General features: G+C 47.5%; 2 protein-coding genes across 2 annotated transcripts; both read right to left on the bottom strand.

Annotated features, from left to right (window-relative positions):
- Positions 1–9,336: 9,336 nt before the first annotated feature.
- Positions 9,337–10,396, bottom strand: K441DRAFT_714773 (uncharacterized protein). Its single transcript, XM_067653961.1, has one exon. The coding sequence runs from the start codon at positions 9,956–9,958 to the stop codon at positions 9,365–9,367; it is 594 nt and encodes a 197-aa protein (XP_067496042.1). The 5' UTR covers positions 9,959–10,396; the 3' UTR covers positions 9,337–9,364.
- A 4,081-nt stretch (positions 10,397–14,477) lies between these two features.
- On the bottom strand, positions 14,478–18,053 carry K441DRAFT_599135 (ankyrin; the record flags this gene model as incomplete). Its single annotated transcript, XM_067645140.1, has 6 exons — positions 14,478–16,203; positions 16,256–16,867; positions 16,923–17,121; positions 17,326–17,430; positions 17,485–17,698; positions 17,748–18,053. Coding segments are annotated over 6 exons (3,162 nt in total), but the record flags the coding sequence as incomplete, so codon positions are not given.
- Positions 18,054–26,650: the final 8,597 nt, after the last annotated feature.

The following is a 26,650-nucleotide window of genomic DNA, read 5'->3' as shown; positions in this document are numbered from 1 at the left end:
GTGGGTGCGCGACAGCACCAACCCTAGCCTCTCGTTCTTCGTTGCAAAGTCACCGGAAGATGCGTTGCAGTGGATCCGCCGGTCCTGTAGGCCTAAAGTGCTTCCACAACTTGAACCCGAACCGGTTAATGCAGACAACGCCGGTCCAGACTCTCGGCCGCAAAGCGAGGACGACAGCAACTACGGTAGCCCGGTACGGTTTCGGTCCACGGCCAGTATTATAGACGACGGTCCACGGGACACAAGCGACAAGAGTGCCCACCGTAGGGGCAAAAGGCCAAGGCTAATGTCTGATGCTTCTCCATCTCAACCGCCTGCCAGGCGTGCTCGGGACCACACGACTATACCGGGCCCGGAGTACATTACAACGGTCGGTAATGTAAACAGGCGTAAGGAAAGGGATAGGCGTAGGAGGTTAGAAAATAAGCTCTCGGAGGTGTTCGTAACCAAGGAAGAGGATAGCATGCAGGATGCATATATGCGGGAGAACGGAAGGAAGCTTGGCTGGTTAGCCAAACAGGCTAACTGTATGGGAATGGGTAGACAAGAGGCGTCGGCGTTAGTCTACAGGGCAAGCGCTATCGGCAGCGGCGAAGCTGTTGAGAACGTTAAGGCTGTACTTGCCCACTGGCGAAAAAATGGCACCATAGATTTGAACCGGCAGACTAGTCCCCAGTCATCCTCGCATCCTCCCCAATCGTCGTCGCAGTCCTTGGTTGCTTCTACGTCCGGCAGCCAGAATATAAACGCGGCGCTGTCGGGCTTCCGAAAGGCTTTCTTTGACGTTGCTAGTATTAAAGCAACCGGAATACTTCAGGAGATTCTCTATCGTCATCATCTCGCACACCTCTACGATTGCTATCGAAATGCGGAAGCACTCCTAGATCGTACGCGATCAAGTGCACGGGGTAGAGGTGTTGGCGACGCGTCTTTGGTTAAGCAGCAGCTCTTCAAGGCACTCTACCCATCCACGGATACGCCTTCTTCATCGCTGGCCGACTCCTCTGCTCCATCTGATAAGCAATAGCGGTACTTTACAAAGTGTCTTTACAAGGGCCATCGATAGTATTGCATACAGGAGGCACTTAGTTCTGGCATTTTTGCTCTTATTCCTACATCTAAAATACCTCATTCTTTTATGGAGCGGCTCTCATCAGGTATATTCGACGTATTTCTTAACCTTATCCAGCGGTTTTACCCGGACGCCGTTAAGTTTGGTCGACTAATAGAAGACTTTATGCAAAATGCATTGGCGGGCCGGCAGCCACCTCGTGGTTATCTTCCTATTGAAGATATAAGTGATAATCAACTGCAGGAAATGGATCTTTCCGACGTGCTCCAGCTGTTTAACCGTCATCCTGCGCTAGCTATTGAGGATATTTCTTCCTCACCTATTCCTTAAGTTGGTGGGATTAATTTCTTTCATTATAGTAGTATTATTAGGTGTATATAGTAAATATAGACATTTTATAAAAGCCTTTCTAAAAATCTGCAGATCAAGGCTTGGTACGTGGCTTGAATTAGGCAATCGGCGCTATTTAACGCACTTAGGGCGCACGGCGAATCGCAGCCTTATCTCTCATCGGCACTGCAATTTTAGCGCACGCGAGTCGGATCGGTGTAACCGTCCCCCGATCCCCCCTTTATCCAAACCGAATCGACCACTCCACCATATCGCGACCGTACATGCATATTGGTGGGATTTTGGAATTTTTAGATGGGTAGGATCGTAGCCAAGGTATAGCCACAGGCCCTACTGAAATTACATCCGGATCGGAGCTCGTTTAGGGTACGGTTCCCTTGTAGTTTTATAAATAGTTCCACCCTACCTTTAGTCAGAAACCTTGGCCGGCAAAAATTAGTTCCACCCATGGTACGGTACCGAAAAGGCTTATAATAATTGGAATTAATAATAGTATATAATAGTATCTAGGTAAGGGCTTAAGGGCATTGTTCTGGGGCACGATAGCTGTAAGGACGTTGAATTGGGCGTTAAGCGATCGATTAAAGGACAGGGCGGAGACGAGGGCACGAGTCTTCCGACGATCTGCCGACTACGTAATCTAGTTTAAAATATCGTGACAGGGCAAGTTGCTTTACGCCTTAGACATGCTTTACGCCTTAGACAACGCGCATTAGCTCTTAAAGTTCAACTATGTCTAATTATTTCGCATATATACCTATTCAGTGTACTTACTATAGATTACAACTTAAGTAATGGGCATTTTTAGGAAGGCTTCGGAAAATACTCCCTACGTAAGCTAGGAAGTGTGCGTTGCTATTTATGTACCCTACCACTAATTGCATCTAGCCCTATATACGACTCTTCTAGTTACTAAATTTCCCTCTCCTCTCTATAGGACGTGGTACGCCTTTGCCTTTTAGCCGCCTTGCCGGCCTGGGCTTCGCCATTATTAACTGACTCGGACACCGGCCGCTTCCTTACCGCCAAGTAGACCTAAAACCCAAGAAAGTTATACCACTCGCGATTGATCGCTCGATACTCCGCCCTCCTCGCCTCAACCGCGCCCGGAGCCTCCTCTAGCCCTCATGCGTAAATCGTGCCAGCAATCCATAATATATGGCTTGCCTGGTTATTTACGCTAGTATCGTCCATCCCGTAGTCGCGCTTAAAGCCACCACACTTTAGGTGAGCGCGGGATATTACAATCGCGGCGTGCCGGTAAAAGGCAATATTCATGCACGTTTTCAAATGCTTCTCCGCCTCGCGTTTAAGCACCGTAGTCAGCCAGGGACTGTCCCAGCCCTCCTCGCCCTTGGCCTAAAGAAACGGCGATGGGCGATCCTTCTTATCGAACGCGAGCAACTCTAGCTTCTGCCAGAACGGGAGAATCAACCACAGGTAGTAGACGACCAGCTCGCCCACCTCCCTTGGCAGATAGCGGTGGATGATCTTAGTGTTGCCGACAATGCTATAACCCTTATAGTAAGCCGTTACCGTGCTAACCAGCCCATCCTCAATAAAAATGCTCCGGTAGTGCCCGTGTACGGTGTTAAAATGCCGTAAGCTCAGGATTTCCGTGCCGCGAGCAGGTTGGCCCGAAGTGAGATGGATAAGCAGGAGGAGTCGTTCAAGAAAGTTGTTAATCTGGGATGCGTACTCCTTTATCGCCGCTGGCTTCCACATTACTTTCGCGTCCTTCTTCCGCACCTCTAGGAACTCTGCCCGCAGCCAATCCGTCTCGAGCACGCGATCAAGCATCCACCGTTTGCCGTCAGGCAAACTGGCTTTATTCCGGGTGTCCTTGAGAAAACTCCACCCCTTGGCATTTTAAGTTGGATCATCCTTCAAGTCGCGTAGCTGAAAAGTCAGTATCACATCCTCCCGCTTTTCATCGTCGTGTAAAAGAAAAAGTCGTTCCAGTTCCGACTGCGCCAGTTCTACCTACGTGCGAACAAAGTTCTTAAAGTCGGTCATGGTCATTTCAAGCGTCTTGTACGTTAGCTTCTCGTGGTCGTCCGACCAATAGATGTAGCCTAGGCTTATAGTCGTGTTCCGGATTTTTTTACCATATACTCGCAGTCGCAGCACCCAGTTAAAGGGCGATCTGCTCCCGTGGATCATAAATCGCTCTCTCATTTCGTCCAAAATATCCGCTGGATGGTCAATATCCCCTTCTTCTGCCATAATTACAGCCCGTTGTATAACGAGCATCTGCGCTATCTTAACAAACGCCAACAGGTAACTCGTGTACGAATGCGCGCCCCTAAAAATCTTCTTCTCCGGGTCCACACCTAATACGGCTAGAAACCCAACTACGGCGCTCTCAAAAAGATCGCCTTTTAAAGTATAGTCCAGCAGCGAGATGCAAAATAAGAGGCAGGCACGGTCTAGCTGGGACTCGATGTCCCTAAGGAGCATATCATGTCGGTTTCGATCCTTCTTCACCCGTTGCTTCTCCTCCGCTTTTACGGCCAACAGCTCCTCTCCGTGCCCTATCATTCGGTCTAGATGAGTAAGCTATGCGGCGGTTAGCTAGTGCGACAACACGATACGCTGGTCTAGCTGGACGGTGCGAAATGCGAAGCATATCAGTCGCTGGAAAACTAGCTTGTACCCTCTAAATGTCGCCTTCTTAAGCTTAATCATCAGCGGACGGTCCCAAGCTCTTCCACCCTAGATAAAGCTGTTGATTCGTGCCTGGTCGAATACGTTTACTTTATCGGCGCATATAGAGCGGTGCGATTCCTCAACGATCCGCTCAAGGCTTTGGGAAAACTCCGCGAGCAAAGGCTCCGTTGCGGGGTCAGCCGGAGAGGCCAAGGGAGCAACTTCCTCAAAGCTGTAACCCTAGAGGTATTGAGGCCAACGAGTCATCTCAAGCCACGGAGACGTCTCCGTCTGGGCGGCGTTGTCCGAAATGATATCCTCCGACGCATCAATCTCCTGCAGACCATCCTTTAGCAACTCGTCGACCTAACCCTTTACGAAGTCCGCCTCAGGTAAAGCTTGCGCCATCTCCCGGCGTCGCCGCGTGCCTTCCTCTTCCTCCAGCTAAGCTGGCGAAATGACAGCGAAGAAGTAACTCCCTGCGCCGCTGACGAAAAGACGTTAGCATGTTACCTTCTTCCAACGTGGCGGTGCTGGCGCGAGAGACTTGGGCGGGCGGCCTCTGCGGCCTTTGCTCAAAATATGCTCCTCTCAGCAATGGTTAGCCATCTTCTTTTCCGCTCGCACGACATACGGACACTATAGGCAAGCAAGGCCATTATAGATTAGAAGAAAAGGTATAGCACGCGGGGCTACGGTAGGGGTTAATACGCGGGTAGTTTGGGGATCAGATAGCGGCTTCCGTGTGAGCTCTGCGATTACAAGCTACACTTTCTCCTTGCAACCAAGGTTTGGGTAATTGGAGTGGCGAGTCGTTAGGTGGGCTTTATAGTGGTTCAGCTTAACAGCAAACCCGCAGGGATCGCATACCCATACTTAGTAATGCTCTAGATATCAAAAGAGATCCATTTATACAAACGGTAAAGCTATAAATGGCGAAAAGGTCTTAAAAACAAGTAGATAAGGGCTAAGGAAATTAAAAAGGGCGACACGGGATTAATAGAGGTTTACGTCCATAATAAGTAAATACGTGAAATACGCGAAATTAATAGTGGTTTCGCCAATGTGGTAAAAGGCTTATGGATTTAATTTCCTCGAGTTGGTGGCTTAAAAGGATTATCCAGAAAATAAAATTGCAGGGCCTAAGGGGCACGTTTATTTTGCATTCCTATTAGAGCTTTAGATTTATCCCTATCACGGAGTAGGCATAAGCGGATACAATATACTAAACGGAGTAGTAATTAGGAAGACTTCGTATATATTTAAATATAAGACATTTAAATAAAGAAGAAGACTTTGTGTACCAGGTGTACATAAATAGGGGTCGTAAGGGGACGGGACGAAACGTGAGCACAGGTAAGGAACGTTAAAAACGGGTGAGTCCCGTGACAAATCCCCCCCCCCCCCTCCTTTTTACTTGGTTGTTTTTCGAAAGGCTTCCAAAATATCCTCTTACGCGTATAGAGCGCGTCGCCTCTAGTATTGGTCTTAGTGTAAATCCGGTCGATTTAATTATTAAAGTGGTTGGTTGATAAAGTCGTTAACACGGATCGATTTGGATCGGTAGGTCGGTAGTGGAGAGGTACCGATGCACCGATACCCCATTAAAACAAGCGAGCGAATAAGAGGGGGAGAAAAGGTATAGAGGGCAGGATGGAATTGACGATAGGGTACAGCCAAAATTGCTAAGATTTTAGATTTAGTTCTCCTAAGATGGCCTAATGCTATTTTACTTACCCATAATGTGTCTAAATAAGGCCGTTATGGTAATCTTAAGAAATAGGGGGAGAGGTCTAGAAATTTACATAGAAAAAAATGCGTTTTCCCCATGCATTTCAACTACACTAAAAAAAAAGACATAGAGAGTATTATATTCTTGATTTTTATACCTTAAAGAAGTAGTATTAAGTATTTTAAAAGTTTTAACTATATGGTCGTTCAGATGCAAGGCTTTAAAAATGCGACTTTTTGGTGAGTTTTGGGGTGGCTCGACCGGGTGGCTGGCTCGACTGGGTGGCTAAGACGTTATACGCTAGTTTGACTTAGAAAAATAAACGAATTTTTCGCCTATCCCATGCGCGGTCAAGGCGCAATAAATATGGCCCGTGCGCGAACACCAAAACACGAGCAAATGTCTCCACCATAGAAACTCAATCGCCTCCTACCCTAATTATATCGCTACAATAGGTCGCAAACGTGCTTTTGGCGATGCGGGTCTTGTGCGAACCCCCGGTCGCATCGCTACGATGGGGGGGAAGGGTATACGTGAGGCGCCGGCGGGGGGGCGTAGGTAAGAGCCTGTTTGGATATTCTCTAAGCAACCAAGCTATACGGCTTGCGTTGCTGCGCGCGGAGGCTCTATAATAGAGAAGAAGGCATGTCGAAAGCCTCTTATAGAGCTTTCAGTAAATATAACATAAAAATTTGGCGATAGTAAGTAATGGGCAAGGCTCGTTAGTTATTGCGCCTATCGTAACCGCGCATGGGATATGTAATCTTTTTGCTCCATACTCTTACCTCGATATGAAACCCAGTTTTTAGCTACTTAATATCGCGCCTCAAGGTCGAGTATGTGGCGGACAATGGTTTCCTCTTCTGTCTTAAGGAGTTTCATTAAGTTGGGCGTAATATCGCGTCGTGAAAGCGTTATGTCGCGTCTTCGCCTTAGTGTTCGTTCAGGCACGTTATAGAGTGCTGCAGCTCGTGGAATACAGAGCTTCGCGTCTTGTTTAATAGCCTAGAACGGCTAACAGGCACGAACACACGGCGACAAGCCACTCAAACCAACCCAAACTAAGAGTATCTTCAACTGGCGGAAGTACACTAGTGGACAATCTCCTTTGTAGATAGAGCAATCAGGAAATGCTTTCTGCGGAAGGTACTGCAATACTATCGACCTAAATCGGAGTTCCTTACTACCATCGTAATACTGTCTAACGACCTAGATCGTCTATACGAACTATATCTTAGTTGTCTCTCAACTTATGACTAAATGTCTCATCGAATGTCTCATTACCTACTTTCTATTACCTATTTGACTCAGTTGTCTAGACCTACCTGATGTATATAAGGAGCTTCTAGAGCCCTCATTAATAGACAGAGTTCTCATTCCTGATCGTCCGTTCAACAAATACCGTAAATCCACAGCTTAGCACGTCCCAATATGCCCCATGGGAGGCTTAAAAGGAGGAGGGCTTAACCCCACTACCGGACGTAAATGAATACCATACCATACCATACTATACCATTTGATAGCCTGGAGAGCAAGCTGTATGCACGCTTCGCTTGACTGCTTTTTAAGACTATTGCGTTGAGGTATCACGTTTTATTAAGAAGAGGTTGAAGTTTAGTGGGTTTTGACAAACCCCAGCTACTCGCCCGTCCTATACGTAAATAATTCAATATTTAATAAATAACACTTAAATATATAGAGAGATATTAGTTGTAATTATTTTTAGAAAAGTATTTACCTCTTCTTGTTTTAATGTTTTTAAGTGGTAAAAATGATGATTTTGTAAGGATGTACTGGGCTATTGAGGGGGGTAGGCTGATGACAGGGGCGGTATCCTAAACGCTAGCCCGTTTGAAAACTACAACTAGAGGTCTGGGAAGAGGGTGATAATAAACTAAGCTACCGTACTGTGGTCCCCCCCTGAAGTTTTCAGCAAAGTGGGTCCGTCTCCGCCACAACCAAAATTAGTTGCCAACCAATAAATCCCCTTATACATTCATCACGTGAAACAATTTATCGAATCAGAGACCTGGATGAGCGCCACTTTGGGTCATACGCCACTTCCGCACTTGCTGAAAACTTTAGGGGGGACCGTAGTACGCGTGGCTAGTGGTGACTGCTATACGTCCAACGCTAATTATTAGCTGCCGCACAGACTATAACACCGGAGTCGATGGTCCAAGCGCTCTCCGTCGTGGTTAAAACGACCGGGCGATTTTGACCGGGTTGGCTTTTATCTTATCTTTGAGGAGTCGCTAAGTACCACCGCCAAATCAATCAAAGTAGCCGTTTTAGTGCAAATGCATTGGCCAGCACGTGCGTACGTCGGCCTCTTATAGTGTGTGGAAAACAAGCCCGCAACGATATCACGTGATGAGACTTGTAGGAGAAACCTCTTGGCAGGAATCTGACCAATCAGAGAACTTCGACCGTGCGGTCGAAGTTCCTTGAAATCAGTGCTGGCACCGATAAAATCTTATCCGATACGAACCGATAAAATATCGGTATTGCCGATATTGCCGATATTCCGATAATATTGCAATATTTCTTAATATATTAAAATTTTGTGCTATACCTAAAGGTTATCTTCTATCTATATAATATTATATAATATATCTTCCAAAATTTAAGAAATTAAGGATTTTAGTTAAATTACCCCCCATTTTTAATGCTGTTAGTGGAGGAGGGGGTAGGCGTACGGAGGACGGAGCTAGCGGTCTTCTCCCCATAGGGTGCCCATAAGGTTGCTAAGGTTTTAGGCGGTATTTAGCGGGTCTAGGGGCATACTCTCCACCGGAGAAAAAGGTGGCCGATTTTGACGCACGGTCCACAAACACTAAAACACTACCTTAGCTCGGTTTAAAAAGGTTTTTAGAGAGAATATAGATTAGGAGAAGATTAATAAGTAGTTTATGTAGTATATAAAGAGACTGCACGAATATATTAGGCTTAGTGGGCAAATAATAAAGTATTAGAGAGTATAATAAGGCTTTTGGTGTTTTTGGCCCGTGCGTTAAAATCGGCCACCTTTTTCTCCGGTGGAGAGGCATAGACCGCCTAAAATCTCGTTACTTAGGCGACAGAGCCCCCAAAACTTTAGCGACCTTATAGGGGTAGCCACTAGTCCCAAAAGGAACCAATATTGGCAATATCATATTGCCGATATATTTCCGATAACCGATATTTTATCGGTTCGTATTGGTTCGTATCGGTGCCAGCACTGCTTGAAATCTCTTAAACCACTTACAGTAAAAACTCTTTATAACGATATGGTTTTTTACGCCGTCCGTATCATTATACCAAAGGTATCGTTGTATTCAGACTTTGTACGTAAAACACACCAAACGTCAAAATTATGTAATGATATTTGTAACCGACTACCGGTACCATGTTAAAACGTCATTTGTCTCACTAGCGTACCACCTTGTTTCAGTTGCCTAGCCCTTTAACTCGCTCACCGACTCGGTCTACTTTTATGTATTTATACCACTTGATTTCCATAGATTTACAAAGTCGCTCGTTCAATTCCCACACACTGTAAAGCTTACAATATTGCATATCTATGAGCCCGAAGTCAAAATTGAGCCATCGGCTCCACCAAAAAACGATTTAATTGTCATCTGCTTGGTGCTTCGGAGTCGTCGTCCTTGGATTTGACGCTCGTGCCTTAATAGAGTTGTAATAACCTCTCTCTCACCATCCTCCTGTTGCTCCTCATATAGACGAAGCTTTTGCAAGGCCTCTATTGCCTCATTAAGTTTAATTCGAGGTTGTTGGGAGTCCTCCTCATCTGTTTCTGCATCGCGATCTAGCCCAGCGTAGAGCTCCGCTACGTGCTCAATAAGATCTTCAGTAGAGTCTACTACATCTTCGCCCGGAAGATGAATGAGATTCTGAATATTTATAAGCTCACGGATCCTTCCAGCAGCACGTAGTTGTTCAGCCATCTCCTGCACCTCATTGATAACCGGATCTATATAATTACAAGGGCGAGGCGGCGGGCCTTCTCTTAAGCCAAAGAGAGTAGATTTGACGAAGCAATTGTCAATTGCTTTTGGTGTAACTTCCTTCCAAGCTGCAATTGCCCATCGAATGGCCCAAAGCACATGCATCTGCTTAATTGGATCTTGATCTTGAAGGGAGTGCTCCACCATAAATCTGAGCTAATATCGTCGGTAGTACAACTTGAAGTTTGCGATAATTCCTTGATCAAGCGGCTGGTATACAGAGGTGCAATTAGGAGGAAGAAACTCAACCCGTATATTCTTAAGAGTATTGTTTTCAATAAGTGCTTGAACAGCTGCTTCGTGCGCGCTAAAATTGTCAAGTAGAAGGAGGACTCTCCTGCCATATATCCTTTTGTCAAACCAGGTGAGCCATTCAGTTATAATTACTGTCGTCATCCAGGCCTTCTTATTGCTCTTCCATATAATATCAAGCGAAGCGATATTAACGTGAGCTTTTGCAAAACACCGTGGCTGAGCTGAGGATCCATTTATCAAGAGAGGAAGCTTACCTGAGCCATCTGCGTTAGAGCAATTGGCTAGAGAGACTCTTACCTTCTGTCGACCTGAATCGAAGTTCCTTACTACCATCGTAATACTGTCTTACTGTCTTACGACCTAGATCGTCTATACGAACTATGTCTCAGTTGTCTCGTATCTATCACATATCTGGGGGGGTCATTTGGCGCGGTTACGACCCGGGTTAATACGAGGTTAGGGCCATCCCTGCTGATAACGCGCCCGAACCCCGCACGAGGTCGCGCAGCGACCGCCCCCAAGTATTTTCGCACGCGATTTTGGGCGAAAAGGTACATAATTCGAGTTTGAATGTTACTTCTGGGCGGTCGCGTAATGTTGCTCTGAATTTAAAACACTTGCACTGCAGTGACCGAGACGCCTCGGTGTAGGACTATACTCTAGTGACCGAGACGTCTCAATATAGGACTGCACTATGGTCACTGCAGTCCTATATCGAAGCGTCTTAGTCACTGTAGTCCTACATCAAGGCGTCTCGGTTGCTGCAGTGCAGTCGTACATTAAGGCGTCTCAGTCACTGGTGCAGTTGTACATTGAGGCGTCTTGGTCACTGCAGTAAAATAACTATTTAGATATTCTTACAAAGCCAATCTAAAGAATGCCGGCCTCGTAGCTGTTCTAGCTGGTCGATAGCCAGTCTCTCGTCTCTTGCCGTACCGTCTTCTACGCGCCGTCTTATATCCTTAATTATCCTACGGCGACGGCTGTAGAACATAGCCTCGCCGTCAACCCGCCAGCGCGCCCCCCAGCAGCGATCAAGAGCTTCAATTGACGGCCCACCTGCTAGCCCTAAAGTCCACTCGGCCCAGAGCTGGAACACCGAATTACCGCCCCAAAGCATCTTATATTTCCTTGGCGGCGCCTGCGGGTCAAGGATAAATGGGAGAGGTTGAGCGTTAGCTTGCGGCAGCTGCGGCGGGGGTATGGTAGAAGCTTGCGGCAGCTGCTGCAGGGGTATGGTAGACGTTATGGTAGACAGCTGAGCAGGCTCTACGGCAGTAGACAGTTGAGGACCCCTTGGTATCTCCCTAGGGGTCGGATATACGGGAGAGGGTTTATCCAAAGACGGAATCTGGCCGTTGACGCGTTCAGGAACGGACGCGGGTATNGGTACGGGTACNGGTACGGGNANNGGTANGGGTACGGGGCCGTCNAAAGACGGACGTACGGACTCCGTAGGCCCTATCCAGATACCCGTCTTCCCTTGCTGGATCCATATAGGTGCAAATGATGCTGATGACCTTTCCATCTCGCTAAGGCGTTCTAAGATCGTCTGCACGCGTAATTGAACCCCCTTCATCTCTGAGATCGCGGCCTCATGTCTTAGCTTAGCTACGGCCTCATGGGCGGGCCAGTATTTCCGCATTATTATCTCGTCCGGCGTAACTACGTTAGCCAGCGAGCTTTCTACCCGCGCGGCAAACCTCTGGTACTCCTCACAGCCGAAGAGGGAGTCCTTCCATAGGGGGTGGAGCGGGAACTGCTTGCGTAGGATTACTGAGTCCTGTAATAGGATTACCCTAAGCGCGCGGAGGAGGCGTAGAAATCCTGAGCCCGCAAGGTCAAGCCGTACGACCTCATTATCGGCCCTCTCTGGGTGGTAGGTCTCCATGCGTTTCAGCCAGACGTCAGTCTCGGGCCATATCTTTGAGCAGAGGGCCTCCTCCGGCACCTCTCGCGCGCGGGGGAGAAAGTAGCCCTTTCCTTCCTTTGGGAAGCCAGCAATCGACCGCATAAACGCACGGGGTAGATAGCTAAGGTAGGCTCCCGTCATCGCGTCCGTATTCCAGCGTCCGGCCCGTCTAATTTGGGTCTCCTTAACGCCGCTAAGCTCGGCATGCCGGACGCTCTGCTTACGGGCGCTATGGGTCTTCTCCTTTGAGTGAATTCCTACCCCCTGGAACATCTTCTTATTCCATTCAAACTGCGTATGATAGCTTAACGGCCGTTGCGGTACTTTAATGCTACCAGGGAAGACGTATAGGCCGTAGTAGTCCTCTGGCTGCCGAAAGGATGGGAAGCTCTCGGCGCCGTCCTTGCCCCAGCGGTTAAAGAAGTAGAAGGCTATTGCGGAGAGAGGGCAGAGGATAGGGTCAGTATTACGCATACAGCCTATATACTCAACCTTGCCGTGCTGATTCTGCTTCCCCTGTGTCATCGACATAATTATACACGGCGCTAGCTCGTCCGGTTTAGGCCCTTCGTTCTCTAGTTCAATAAGGATAAGGTCAGCAAGCTGAACGTCCCGTCTACTTTCACCCCGGGTAACGGTAGTATGGCCTAAGGAACGGGTCAGGTTAGAAAACGGTAGCCGTACGGACCGGATACAAACCTAATAAATGCTCAGCCGCAGTTCGAAGGTAAGATTCGACTGAACCCAGCATCTTAGAGCCTGTCTCCCAGCACCAAGTAATCGCCTTTTTAAGCCCTTTGATGTCGTAGCCGCCAGTAATTGTAAATAGGCCTCGATCGATAAAGTTAACGCGTCGAATCCGGTCCTCGTCGCGACGGACGCTATCTAGTACCGCCGAGAGCTTCGCCCCCCGCAGCGGCTGCGAGGCCTTGCCTTCCGATTGCCACGCATAAAGCTCTGTAATAGCGGAGACGTAGCTATTTACAACTGAGTATCGGACCGTCTCGTTGAATAGAGCGTCTAAGGCCTCCTCGTCCCATATCTCTCCTTCCTCCTTTACGGCTTCCTCCCCTACGGCTGCGGCTGCCGCTACGGCTGCTTTTCCCTTAGCCGTCTTCTGCCTCTTCTTCGCCCGCTCGCCATCTTTCCACATCTCTTTTCTTTTTGACTTGCGTTTTTGATAGCCAGCAGCCCGCGATTCTCGGTTGACGACTTGCTGCTCTAAAAATAGGCAAAGCTTATCTTCTGTTACCCAGGCGCCGTCCGTATTGCCTTCCAGTCTCGCGCACCAGTCTTCCCACTCTTTCTGCTTCGGCTCGTACGCCCTCGTAGTATTCTTCGAGCGCTGGGCCTTATGAATATCGTGTAGCCGCACCGTCTGGGCCTTGAATTCGTTCTGGAGGCTATAGGAGGAGGAGGCCAGGGGGGCTTCCGTCGACCGTAAAGTGGACCGTAGGGTAAGAAGATTCCTGAAAGACTCCATATCCGCAAGAGGTAAGGGGGGAGACGCGTGAGCGCGCGGCACGGGTAAATAGAGTCACCGAACGCGTAAATATCAAAGGAGAAGGAGGAGAAGAGGGCTCTATATTATACAATTAGAATTACAGTAGGCCTTTCTATATAAAATCAGAAGCCCCGCGCGAGCCATCGCGGGCACGAGAGCAGGAGAGGGTTGGAAAATGGATTGTCGAGGCGACGGTGAGGTCGAAGGCGCGCTGAGGCCCTCCATACTAACCCAGTACTAACCTAGGCCTCAAAGACGCGTCCAAAAAGTAGGGGCCACCACCAAAGGGGGGGGGTGATATTTGAACGATATGTCGCGGACCTTGGGGGGTCGTGCGTAACCCGAGGTTATGCCAAGCTTAACCCGGACCTCCGATACCATTGATAATACGATACGCTCGGCTGCAGAAGCCATATCGTACTAAGGAGTTTTGCCTGTACGTAGTACTGTACCGCTTGGTACTTGGCTAGGGGCGATCACGAGGGACCGGAAATAATCTGCGCTTGCGGGCGTAAGCGTTTCTCGGCGCAGCTAGCGAGTTCTCCTGCTGTCATTCGCCATGCGCCGCTCATTCAATGCCCCAAACACACATTGATTATACACCCTCCTGTCAACTCCGGTGGTTAGCGCAGCCACGTCTGCACGGCCTTACTTTCCCTTAAACAGCAAAAATACCAAAACTTCCCCTACAAAAAAGCCGTGCAGACGTGGCTGCGCTAACCACCGGAGTTGACAGGAGGGTGTAGACAAGGTATACATAATATGTCCTACTCAACCGCTCGGCTTACTTATTATATTTATAGGCTATTAGATAAATAGTGGCAAGGAAAGAAAAAAAAGAAAAAAAAAATTAGTATTTGTTGCTAGTCGCGGCTATTAGTCTAACTTGCATGCCTGGTGTGCGGATGCTAAGAGCGCCCTCTAGCCGACTTAGGGGGTGCTCGGCTAGTGTGGTTAATTCGATCTTGACAACGCGCTCCGCCCGCTTAATCTGTCTATTTGCCTAGTAAGTGTGTATCGTGCTTAGTAAGAATGTCTATTGCGTTAGCTTGATGGTAAAGCTGAGCAACGGAAAGCGGTGATCTGCCGTCCTTGTCCATGTAATTTTGTTCAGCACTATGGTCTAGGAGCAAATGTACCACTTCGGAGTGGCCTTTCGCTGCGGCCCAGAACAACGGAGTCCGCCCAGACACGCTCCGTACGTTAACGTCAACGGCGTCAGTTGCTAGAAGAACCTGGACCACTGCTTTGTGCCCGCCTGAAGATGCGGTCCACAAAGGAGTTACCCTGCGGATATTCTGCTTGTCTGGAGGAATACCGTCGTCGACAAGCTTACGAACAGTTGCGGCGTCTCCATTTTTGGCGACGTTGTAGAGGCATGAGATTTTGAGCCAGCTCTCTTTGTCACTGCCAATGCTATCCCACTGATCGAGGAGACAAAGGACTTGTTCCTGACCACTAGTGGCGGCTGCCTCAATCACCCCAACAGTGACTTTTATGCTAATAGTTTGATGGAGGTATTGAATCACCTCACAACTTCCAGACTCGTTAGAAGCTGCCTCTTTGACCACCTCTTCAGTGATCTTGACCTCGGTGCCGCACTGATCGAGGAGCAGTGCCATCACCCCCTTGCCACTGCTCCCATTCCCAGCTGCTGCTTTGACCACCTCTTCAGTGATCCTGACCTCGGTGCCGCGCTGATCGAGGAGCAGTGCCATTACCTCCTCGCCACTGCTCCAGTTCCCAGCTGCTGCTTTGACCACCTCTTCAGTAACCTGCATCTTATCTCTGTGTCGGTTCAGCAAAATTTTAAGTGACTTACAACTTCCGTGAGTCACTGAGACGTGCAGGAGACTTCGGCCTTGCTTGTTCACAAAGTGTGCTTGAGGAATCAGTCCGTCTCCTAGATCCTCTAATATTTCGGGGAGATTAAAGGCACATGAAATGAACCAAGCTGCTACTGAAGCTGAAGCTGGCGTCACCATAACATCTTCTAATTGGCGGTTCAACTCCCATGAAATGTTCAACTTCCCCAAGAACTGTGGGAGCCGAGCGCTCCATAGTTCAATAGGACAAGTCGTACCGCCTTCACCAAATATAAAAGCCCGAAAAAGCTTTTTCAGTCTATCCGAGGTCCTCTCATCAGCCGCCAGTTGACAATGTACGGCCCAGTAAACATTAAAGTATTTGCTGAATTCATCAATTTTGGATGAATTTGCAGATATATTCTGGCTGCATACGGAGAGAAACCTTTTGCTTGTAGGGTTTAGAGTTATAGAGACTAAGTCCCAGAGACATGCTTCCGCCGCTAGAGCATTAGTTACGGTACTTTTATATTCTTGCCGTTTTTCCAAAAACTCCCTGACTGATAGATGGGCGAAGCGAAATGTGTCCAACTGGGCGTTAAAGACAACGAAATTGTTGCAAAGCTGAAGGACGAGGTCTTTAGAAAAAAAGACTGTGTCCTTGCTCGTTAGTGGAATTGTTGAGACTACGGCTAGAAATTCAGTGCTCTTCAGCGTCCTCTGAGCACAGAATAGCCAGCTGAGCACGTTCCTAAAAACGGCCATTTCAAGTTCGCCAGGCTTGTCTGAAAGAACGTCGTAAAGTTCGGCGTAGAGAGTATCCAAATCGGGTGGAAGTTTCCCAAGATGTTTTCGGATGTCGGGGTCCATACTAAACCTGCAGAGATATTGCAATTGCATGCTTGCCCAGCGGAACCTAAGAACGAGATCAGCATACTGTTAATTTGAGACGTGGTCAAGGAACTTACATTCCGTTGGCACCTGCGATCACCTTTTTCACGATAAGCTCCTTCATCTCCGTCTGAGAATCACTGCATCGCAATAGTTTTCCGTCTTCGATAAGCCGTTCTGTCTGGTCCTTCACGAAGACTACAATGTCATCGCTGTTCCTGTCCGACTTGATCTCTAGGTTTGGATAGCGCTGCAACCTGATGACAATGTTATGATCGTCGCGACTTGAGACAAATATCTTGACCAGCCCAGAGGACTCTCGGAGAATCTTTTCTAATGCCTTGAGCAGATCGAGCCGTTTCCCTGGGTCACATTCATCAAGGGCGTCGATTACTATGGTCGTTAGTGGATACTGCTCAACAAGCTGAATGATGAGTGCGTAACTCTCCTCTATCTGCAGCCCCCCAGACGCAAAATCTTCAGCTTCTTTCTGCTTATAGAGATCAACAGTGGGCTTCAGTAGCGGCTTTCCAGGTTCTAGAAAAGACAGCTGTTTAGCGAGGCTGGCCAGTATTGCTTTGGGATCTGAACGCCCAGGTTCGGCTGTGTTCCGCGAGCAGTAAAAGTAGACGGGCTGCGGGTTGCGGCCGGCGTGGAGGCTATTGAAAGCGTCTTCAACAACGATAGATCTTAGAAAATTAGTATTAGTTGTGATAGCCTCAGCCTGATGCACCCTTGATTTACACTAGCTTGCTCTTACCGGACCCAGGAATTCCATGAAGCCATAGGATGGAAGACGCACTCTCTTTCTTCCATTTCTCAAAGACTGGGTCTGACAGAAGCCATTGCCCAGTTCCTGAAAGCACGCCTTGCTTTGCCTGCTTGTGATGTTCAATATATGGTTCGCGCGACACCCACTTTAAAACCTTTTTGCGCATGGATTCTAGGAGCCGTGAGCGAGTGCTTTGTTCCCTTGGTGAACAACTCACCTTAAAGGTTGTCTTGAATGTTCTTCAAATTATCGTCCATCCTTCGTAAGGGCGCATCGATATCTGCAAGCAAATACTTCAATTCCGCGTGATTGTGGATCTGATCTAAATATACATATGTCAGTATATAGGAACAATTTGGTAGCATTCATACCGACCATGTCTGTCAGCAAGAGCTGTACATTGGCGGACACCATCTTGTGCTGTGCGGATGTCATTTAAGTATGGATCAAACTCAAGGAGTCCACTCTTGAGAATGCGTTCTGTTTATTAATCCTGTTAGTCAATATTCCAAGCCTATGAAGAGATGTACTGACTTGCGGACCCCTCTTCGAGGTATTGTTTCGCTTTGGTTAGATAGATCAAGACGGCTGCATACAGTGTGACTAAAGCCTTTTGTAGCTCTTCCGCAGCATTGGACGTCTGTCTAAGATAAAGACCTTCGAGAACGGCGTGGCGACAGATTAGCTCCGCTATCCATGCAACGTCTTCTACCACTGCAGAGAACTTATTATAATCATTGACTGCAATCTATACGCACATTAGTTATTCACTCTTCCAATGGCTCTGTACTACGAACCTGCAACACGAAACGGATCCCTGCCCAAGCAAGTGCAGCATGCACCGGATCGTACTGAACCGCAACATCACCGACCTGCTTGAAGATGTCGATCCACCTGATGATCTTGTCGAATACGTCCTTCAGTATAACAGTCTCTCCGCTCTTGCGAGTGTATTTCCATCTTTTCTCGATACAGGTTTGCTTGGACTTTTCGGTAAGTGCGTGCAGGTCTGCGAGGATGTTGAGCTTATCGGGGCGACTGAAATCTAGGTTGCGCCTATCCTCATCGTTTAACTGGGCTGCTGCGAGTGCCCAGAGATCGTTACTGCGAGCAATACAGAGAATCAGCAAACACGGTTCGAAGTGAAGAGACTCAGTATACCCACACGCTCTTTCGTGGTACAGTCGGTAAAGCCATCACGCAAGTGCACTGAAGGAGTCGTACATGCTGGTGTGAGCAGAATATGCAAGCACTGCTGGGGCGAGGCAAACGCGCCAAGGACCAAACTTCAGCCGCTCTCTGCCTGAGCAAAGGCCTGCGGATCACCGTGTCAGAGCCCAAAAGAGGGCGCCAAGGCTGAGCAGGGTTGCGGCTGCATGGTGACTATGTGTGTACGATTAGTGCAAATGCAGAGCGAATCGGTTATATAAGCGGAATTATAATTGATAACGTAGTTCCCTAGTGAGCTGGCCACCCTAGCGAGCTGGCCACCTCATCATACGCGCGACGCGCTTTTGAACTACAACCTCAATGCCTACGCCACAACAACAAGAGGCCCTCTATCGAGAGGGCAGAATTGTTCTAGCTGTTCATGCGCATACGCAAGATAAATCTACAAGTTTTCGAAAGCTTGCTAGCTTGTACGACGTGCCCCGGAGCACCACCCAGGGACGCGCCAAAGGCATCAAATCAAGACGCGATTCTATTGCGAATAATCGCCGTCTTACACCAGCACAAGAAGAGAGCCTTAAGGAATGGATTCTGTCAATGGATCGACGCGGTATGCCACCGCGTATCGCAACCGTACAGCAGATGGCAAGTCTACTAGCAACGCAGCATCCTGGATCGCGACCAGTTGGCAAGAATTGGACCCAGGGCTTCCTCAAGCGCCACGACGACCTACAATCCAAATGGAATCGCAAGTACGACTACCAGCGTGCTCTCTGTGAGGATCCTGTGCTTATTCGCGGCTGGTTTAAACGTGTTCAGGACACAAAGATACAATACGGGATCTTAGACGATGATGTTTGGAATTTCGATGAAACTGGCTACCAGATGGGCGTTATTGCGACGGCACGGGTTGTTACAGGAACTGACCGGGCTGGACGGCCTAGAACAGTACAGCCAGGCAATAGGGAGTGGGTGACAATTATTGAGGCCATTGGTACTCGAGGGATCGCGATTCCACCGCTTGTTATCTTTAAGGCCGTAATGCACCAAGCAGCTTGGTATAAGGACAATATTATACCCCACGACTGGTCAATCGGCGTAAGCGAGAATGGCTGGACAACAAATGAGATTGGCCTTATCTGGCTTAAGGAGGTGTTCCATAAGCATACAAAGGATCGCACGATTGGCACGCATCGGCTGCTTGTGCTAGATGGCCACGGCAGCCACGTATCGCCAGAATTTGATCAATTCTGCCTGGACCATCAGATTGTCGTCCTTTGTATGCCCGCGCATTCATCGCATCTGCTACAGCCGCTAGATGTAGGCTGTTTCTCGGTGCTTAAGCAATCGTACGGACGCCTTGTGGAACAGCTTATGGGCAGTGGTGTCAACCATATTGATAAGCGCGATTTCCTGCCGCTATATAGGCAGGCCAGGCAGACAGCGCTGCATCGCGATAATATACAGGCAGGATTTGCAGCCACTGGCCTTGTGCCATACAGCCCTGATCGTGTGCTAGCACAGCTACACGCCGAATATCAGACACCATCACCCCAACGTCGTCCGCCATCAAATGCGTCCTGGGCAGCTGAAACACCACACAACGTTGCTGAGCTACAGAAGCAGACAGCCCTAATAAAACGCTATCTTAAACAGCGCACAAATAGCCCTCAGCCAGCTTGTTAAGGGCTGCGAAATGGCGATGTCAAGCGCTGTGCTGCTTGCTAGCGAAAATAAGAAGCTACAGATGGAAAACCAGCGTCAAAAAAGGAAGAAGGCACAGCGGCGCACGTATATAGCTAAGGGAGGAGTGCTATCAGGCGCTGAGGGGGCCTCTCGGGCATCTGCTGCTGAGGAAGGGGCAGCTGCAGCAGCTGCAGCTAAGCGACCGCAGCGCGCACCACGCAAATGCAGCATGTGCACTTCAACAGAGCACACGGCACGTACGTGCCCTAGGCGGCAGCCAACTAGCTAGAAATTGTAACTATTTATTGTTGTGGCGTAGGCATTGAGGTTGTAGTTCAAAAGTGCGTCGCGCGTATGATGAGGTGGCCAGCTCGCTAGGGTGGCCAGCTCACTAGGGAACTACGTTATGTAACGGTAATTAAAGTGACTTGGCACAGGATGTCGCCACCACAAGCAGGAGGGCGGCCGACCCACACTGGCCACACCCTTTGTTTGTGAGGTGGTGATCGCGCCTAGCCAAGTGCTAAGCGGTACAGTACTACAGTATTTCAAGGTTCTTATTCCGTACACCCTCGTATATATGTATTGCAAAGTGCGCCATCTAGGAGCATGAGTACAGGTCAGACCATAGAGCCATCCACACTAGCTTTTGGGTCGACATAGACACACAGGAGAACCAGGAGAGGCTGCTTATCAAGAATGCGAACTGGGACAAGATTCAAGAAGACGTGGAGCGACAGAAAGAGATGGGATTCCCTACAGAAGATGTGGACGAAATGGTTGACTGCCTCAACAGGTGGGTTAACAAAGCCCTCGAAGCACACTGCCAGCGGGCCAAGCTATCACCGTATATGAAAAGATGGTGGAACGAAGACCTTACAACGCTGAGGAAGTCATACACGTACTGGAGGAACAGGAATAGTGCGATGCGGAGGCAAGGAAGGGAAGACCCTAAGCTACTAGCTCTTATAAGGAAGAAGAAAAGAAGAAAGAAAGGTATAAAGGAGGGAGTATTTATAGACGGGAGGAGGCCCTATAAGTACGTAATTTGGTAAGTACTAATAAGTATAAGATTCTCGTATAATATAGGCTTAATTACTTACTAAAATATGGGGTGTCTCTATCACTACAGTGGCTACTACAGTAGTAGAGACGCCTTAAATATTTAATGTAACCGACTACTAAGGCTATTGATAAGTAAAAGGTAGGCTACTAATATAGTGCGAACGATATAGTTATTAATATCATTTATAGCCTATTTTTGCTTCTAGTATACGCGTAAATAATCCTTATATTTAGCATAGAGCTAGTTATAGGCAGTAAGCTAATTTAGGTCTAGCTTTACTATTAATATAGCCGTAGGTAGTATATCTCTTAGTATAGGCCAACTTAGTAGTTCTAGCTTTAGAAGATTGTCTTTCTTCTTAGATAGGTTAATATACTACTATACCTTATTAGTTTTAGCTATGTCTCAGATAATAAAGAACCATTAAATCCAATTAGATGGCTTATTAAGGATAAGGATAATTTTTTATTTAGTAAAGGTTATTATTTTTAGAATTTAATAGGTTAGGGTCTAGCTAGCGTCTTAATAGAATCTTATTTAGACGTTCCAAACTGTTAGGAATAGGGCAAATTGCCGCCATATGCGGCAAATTGCCGTTACGTAAGGCAAGTTACCGTCACGTGTTGCCGCGGCACTAGCGTGGTAAGGAACCTTAAGTTCCTTACCCTTCCCCTTTCTTAGAAGAATATACAAAAAGAACAATCATCATACTATCTACGAACCGTAGCTACGTAATATCCCCTTGTGAGTCCAACACTGATCAGTAGTTAACTTCACTATTATACCACAGAGCAGCTAGGTATTCCACCAAGAAGAGACGAGCCACTGTACCAGTGCTACTCNTGCTAAAGGNAGCTGTCTTTTAAGGTCAGAACTGGTCCTAAACCTNAAATAGAACTCTTCCACGAATCTAAGGATCTAAAGGCCAGAACTGGTCCTGAGCCTTTCTAAGATTACGGATTCTTGCGTCCATCACGCAGAACAACACGCTTTACGAGTCTTCGCGATTCAAGGCCAGAACTGGTCCTGAGCCCTATAATCGTAAATACACGTCACGAACGCGTACCAAACGACAATCCCTACACCACCAATATTCCCTTCCTCCGAAGACATAACTATGGCCACTCCGAACGACTGGAGAGACTCCTTACCACCAGGGGTAGCTACATACGCGAAACTCATCGATGAAGATTGGGACGTATTTACCTTTGATGTAACAACCTGTACCGCAAAACAAGTTAACGGCTTTCTCCTACACCATATTCTATTCTATTGAGATAGCCACTACGCTGATTTATAGTTATGGGAATACTTTAGGGAGGATTTTGTAGGATGGACCGCCGACACCTGGGCACTTGGCAATGTTAATATTATTCGGGATTTTCGAGACTCCCTCCAAAGGAATAGGGTGTACGTTGCTGAGGACGGTAACCCAATTGCCAGTAATATTCACGCCGTTCTTACTGGTATAGAAGAACCAGTATAGACGGAAGCTGAGATTACACGTTAACTACGGAAACCCAAAACCAACCTATATTCTTCGGAAGGCAACTTTAATTCGGAACGAAACCCCCAGAACGCTACTCTCCCACCTAGAGGTACTCTCCCACCTAGAGGTGCTCTTCCTCTACCTCCACTACCTCTAACTCCTCTATCCCAGCCAACCGATGAGCCTCCATCTCGAGAAGTCACGAATCTAATAAAGGTATATTTGGACGAAGAGAAGAAGTTTGGAGGAGAATTGTACGATATGCTCGGAGCAAAACTACAGGTCTTTTATGACTGCTGCAATAAGGTCGGAATTCAACGCCACTAGTTCCATCATGCTTTCTCTGTCATGTTAAAGGGACAGGCGGCGACGTTCTATTACGACCATATCGCAGGTAAAAACTATAGCTTTGATGTAATGCTTTAGCTTACTAGAGCCCACTTCGAAACCGACGAGAACCGCCAACTCTATATGTCCGAATGGCGGGAGACTACATTCTAGAGAGTTATCGCTTCCAACCCGACAACGACTCGCCTAGAGTGTCTTTAACTACTCTTTAATAAACTCCAGAAAATCCAACGTAGTCTTACCGAAACCTACCAAAACGAGAACAGTCTAAGGGACTAGGTTATCTCAGCATGCCGTGGCGTTCCTGAGTGCAACTTGGCGCTATACAAACCTGCAGATACATTTGAAGGAGTATATACCGAACTACGTTCCGCCGTAGGCACTGCAATGCGAACACAAGAACCCCAACAATTCTATACCGAAAACCCTATTCAAACCGGGATTCCAGACCAATATGATCACAACTGGACTGATCGAACATATGGCGGCCGGAGTAGGGGATACGGCAGAGGGTATAATCAACGTCGACCACGAAGCAATCGTGGAGGTCCTCGTGGAGGTTCATTTCGGAACAACCATCAGAAGAAGTGCTACGTTTGTGAGAAGCTAAATTGCTAGTTAAATAGACACTCTCTTGACGAGCGAAAGGAGGCATATAACAAGTTCCGACAGAGTGCGAGAAACGTCGGAAATCATAAGGTTACTGCGGCCTACTTCCAAAGCTTTCTGGTCCAATATAAAGGCATAAAAGACCTCAAGGATAAGGTTAATAAGGCCGAACAGCTCCTTATGGATATGGACATTGAGGACTACTCTCCCGACCAATACTTCACTAAGTATAGTGAGGTAAACGGCACACAAACCGTCGCTATCCTTAATAACCAATCTACGTTCCATTCTGTCACAAAGTCAGATATCTTCAACGAGCTAAAGGAAAGTTCCGCGTTCTCCTTTGACGACAGATACTCGGCGAACGTCTTCCATGGTATTATGCCAGATACTAGAGCCGCAGGAGTATCCATAGTAGGAGAACCTCAAGTTCGAGCTCTTTAGCAGCTTGATAGCTCTGTTTAAATCGACCAATTAACGGCAGGCCAACATACAATTCGCTTCGGTAAGGGTACTGTAATCTCTCTTAGCACAATCAAGGTCCAAACCCCATTAGGATGTATTACCTTCCACGTTGTTCCCGCGAACACCCCGTTCCTATTCTATATCCGAGATATAGATAAATTAGGCGTTAAGCTCGATAACCTTAAGAACATGCTCATTTAGGGAGATAATCGGGTGCCCGTTGTACGCAAGTGGGGTCACCCTTAGCTGCTCCTTTAACAACTAGAAAAGAGTGTTGCTTAGAGCCATTTAACTGAGTCAGAGTTACGCCAACTACACCGTCATTTTGGTCACCCATCAGTTCACCGATTACTTAGGGTTCTTCAGCGAGCAGGCCATGAAGTCGAGGTCAAGGCAATTGAGCATCTTACAAAATACTGCCACCACTGCCAAATAAACCAGAGGTCCCCTGGCCGATTCAAGTTCACCCTTAAAGATAACTACGACTTCAACTTCTGTATCATCGTCGACGTTATGTACCTTAGCGGCAAGCCAGTACTCCAAGTTGTCGACTTCTCAACCTCCTTCCAAGCCGCACGATTCTTAAAGGATATGTCAGCTAGGAACGTATGGGATACCCTTCAGTTGTGCTAGATTAATATCTACCTAGGACCCCCTAATCAAATCGTCCACGACACAAAAAAGAACTTCTCATCTGCAGAGTTCTGACAACAAATAAAGGCAATGGCAATTAAGGTCAAGGAAGTCCCTGTTGAGGCACATAATAGTATCGGAAAAGTAGAGCGATATCACGCGCCATTACGCCGCGCATATGAGATTATCTCTTCGGAACTAAAGGACGCTAGCGAAGAACTTACCTTGCAAATGGCTGTTAAAGCTGTTAACGATTCCGCTGGCCCGGATGGACTCGTACCTACGTTGCTAGTCTTTGGCGCCTACCCACGAATGACTGACGATTCTCCACCATCTCCCTCCGTTGTGCAACGAGCTGAGGCGATTCGCAAGGCAATAAAGGAGGTGCGACGCCTCTATGCCACACGCCAGGTCAATGACGCACTAGGAATGAGAAATGGCCCAAACACCTCAACTGCGCTCGATCTGCCACTCCAGTCTGAAGTACGCGTATGGCGTGAAAGGGGAGGATGGTCAGGCCCACATCAACTCATTGCAATTAATGGTCAAACTTGCACTATTCAGATGCCTCACGGACCCACCCAATTCCGTTCAACTGTTATCAAGCCTTACTACAAAGATGACAATTCCGAGCCTTTACAGGATGCCCCAGAAGATGCCCTGGAAGAGAACCACGATCAACATGCTCCAGAAGGCGACTATGATCCCGATACAATTGTAGTAGATGCGCCACAACTACGACGCGGTAGAGGTCGCCCGAAGGGATCACGAAATCGCCAACACCTTGTTGATTTTAAAGAACAATTTGTTGCCGCCATTGAGAATGAAGTCGAGTTATCAATGGCCTTTATGACAGCCAAAGAGAAGGCTGACTTTGAGCTCGCAAAACAGCTCCGAAAAGAAGGTCGTATTATAACCCTAGGAGCTCCTTTCCAAGCATCCGACAAGCAGGAGATCGACGGTCTTATCGCAAGAGGAGTCTTTAAATTCGAGAAATATGACCCTACCAAGTTCGATAGAGTTCGCATCTTCAAGTCAAGAATGGTCAACGAGATCAAGGGCAAAGCTACTAACGCCCCATTCGAGAAATTAAGGCTTGTCATCCAAGGTTACAACGATAATGGCAAAGAGATAATTCTTACACAATCTCCCACGATTCAACGAGCTAGTCAGCGAGTCATTGTTGCATTAGCTCCCTCAATAAAGAATAGAATAGCAGTTTATTTGCGAGATATCACTCAAGCCTACACCCAATCAGAGACGCACCTTCAGCGCTTAATATTGGCATACCTTCCGGAGCAAATTCGCCACCAATATCCTAAAGACACGATCATGGTTATACTTAAGCCATTGTATGGAATCGCAGAGGCAGGAACTCACTGGTGGGCTACCTACAGCAAGCACCATAAAGAGAAGCTTCTAATAACTACCTCTACATTCGATCCCTACTTCCTCATTACAACCACGGGAACTCCATTCGGAATCGTCGGCATGCAAACTGACGATACAATCATCTTAGAAGACAATCAATTCTCAGCTCTTGAGGAAGATAAGCTAGTAAAGGCAAATCTTATGGCAAAGCCAAAGGAAAGACTTAATGCAACAACGCCATTGCTCTTTAACGGATGTATCCTTTCCCTAAACGAGGACTCCATTGCTTTACGCCAGAAAGGTCAAGGCAAGAAGATCGACGTTATTAACGTCAATTCCCCAAAGCAAGGATACGTGGAGCAACGCGCCTACGGAGCTTATGTTGCTTCTATCTATTAGCCTAAGGCTTCCTTTGATCTCTTTATTGCCGCTCAACACCAGGAACCAACTAAGGAGGATGTCCTTGCCCTAAATAAGCGTCTTTTCTGGCAAATAAACCATCTCGATCGGGGACTACTCTACGTGCCTATTGATCTTCCTACCGCCAAGCTCTTTGTATTTGTCGATGGATCGTTCGCAAACAATAAAGATTTTAGCTCCCAGTTGGGATATGAGATCATCATCGCGAACGAATTTACTGGAGAGAATGACTTCACAATCTATGGCAATCTTATCCATTAGAGCTCAACTAAGAGCAAGCGCGTCACCCGAAGTGTTTTGGCGTCAGAGATATACGGAATGGTTGGCGGAGTTAATATGGCAATTACAATTGGAACTACCCTTAAGATGATTACGGATCGACTCGAAATTCCCGCTATTCCTACGATCGTATGCACCGACTCATACTCCCTCTATAAGTGTTT

Source organism: Cenococcum geophilum, assembly GCF_001692895.1.
Source record: "Cenococcum geophilum 1.58 unplaced genomic scaffold K441scaffold_137, whole genome shotgun sequence".
In the NCBI taxonomy this organism is placed as follows: Eukaryota; Fungi; Ascomycota; class Dothideomycetes; order Gloniales; family Gloniaceae; genus Cenococcum; species Cenococcum geophilum.
The sequence above is the reverse complement of the archived record's forward strand: the minus strand, read 5'-3'. Positions and strand labels throughout refer to the sequence as shown.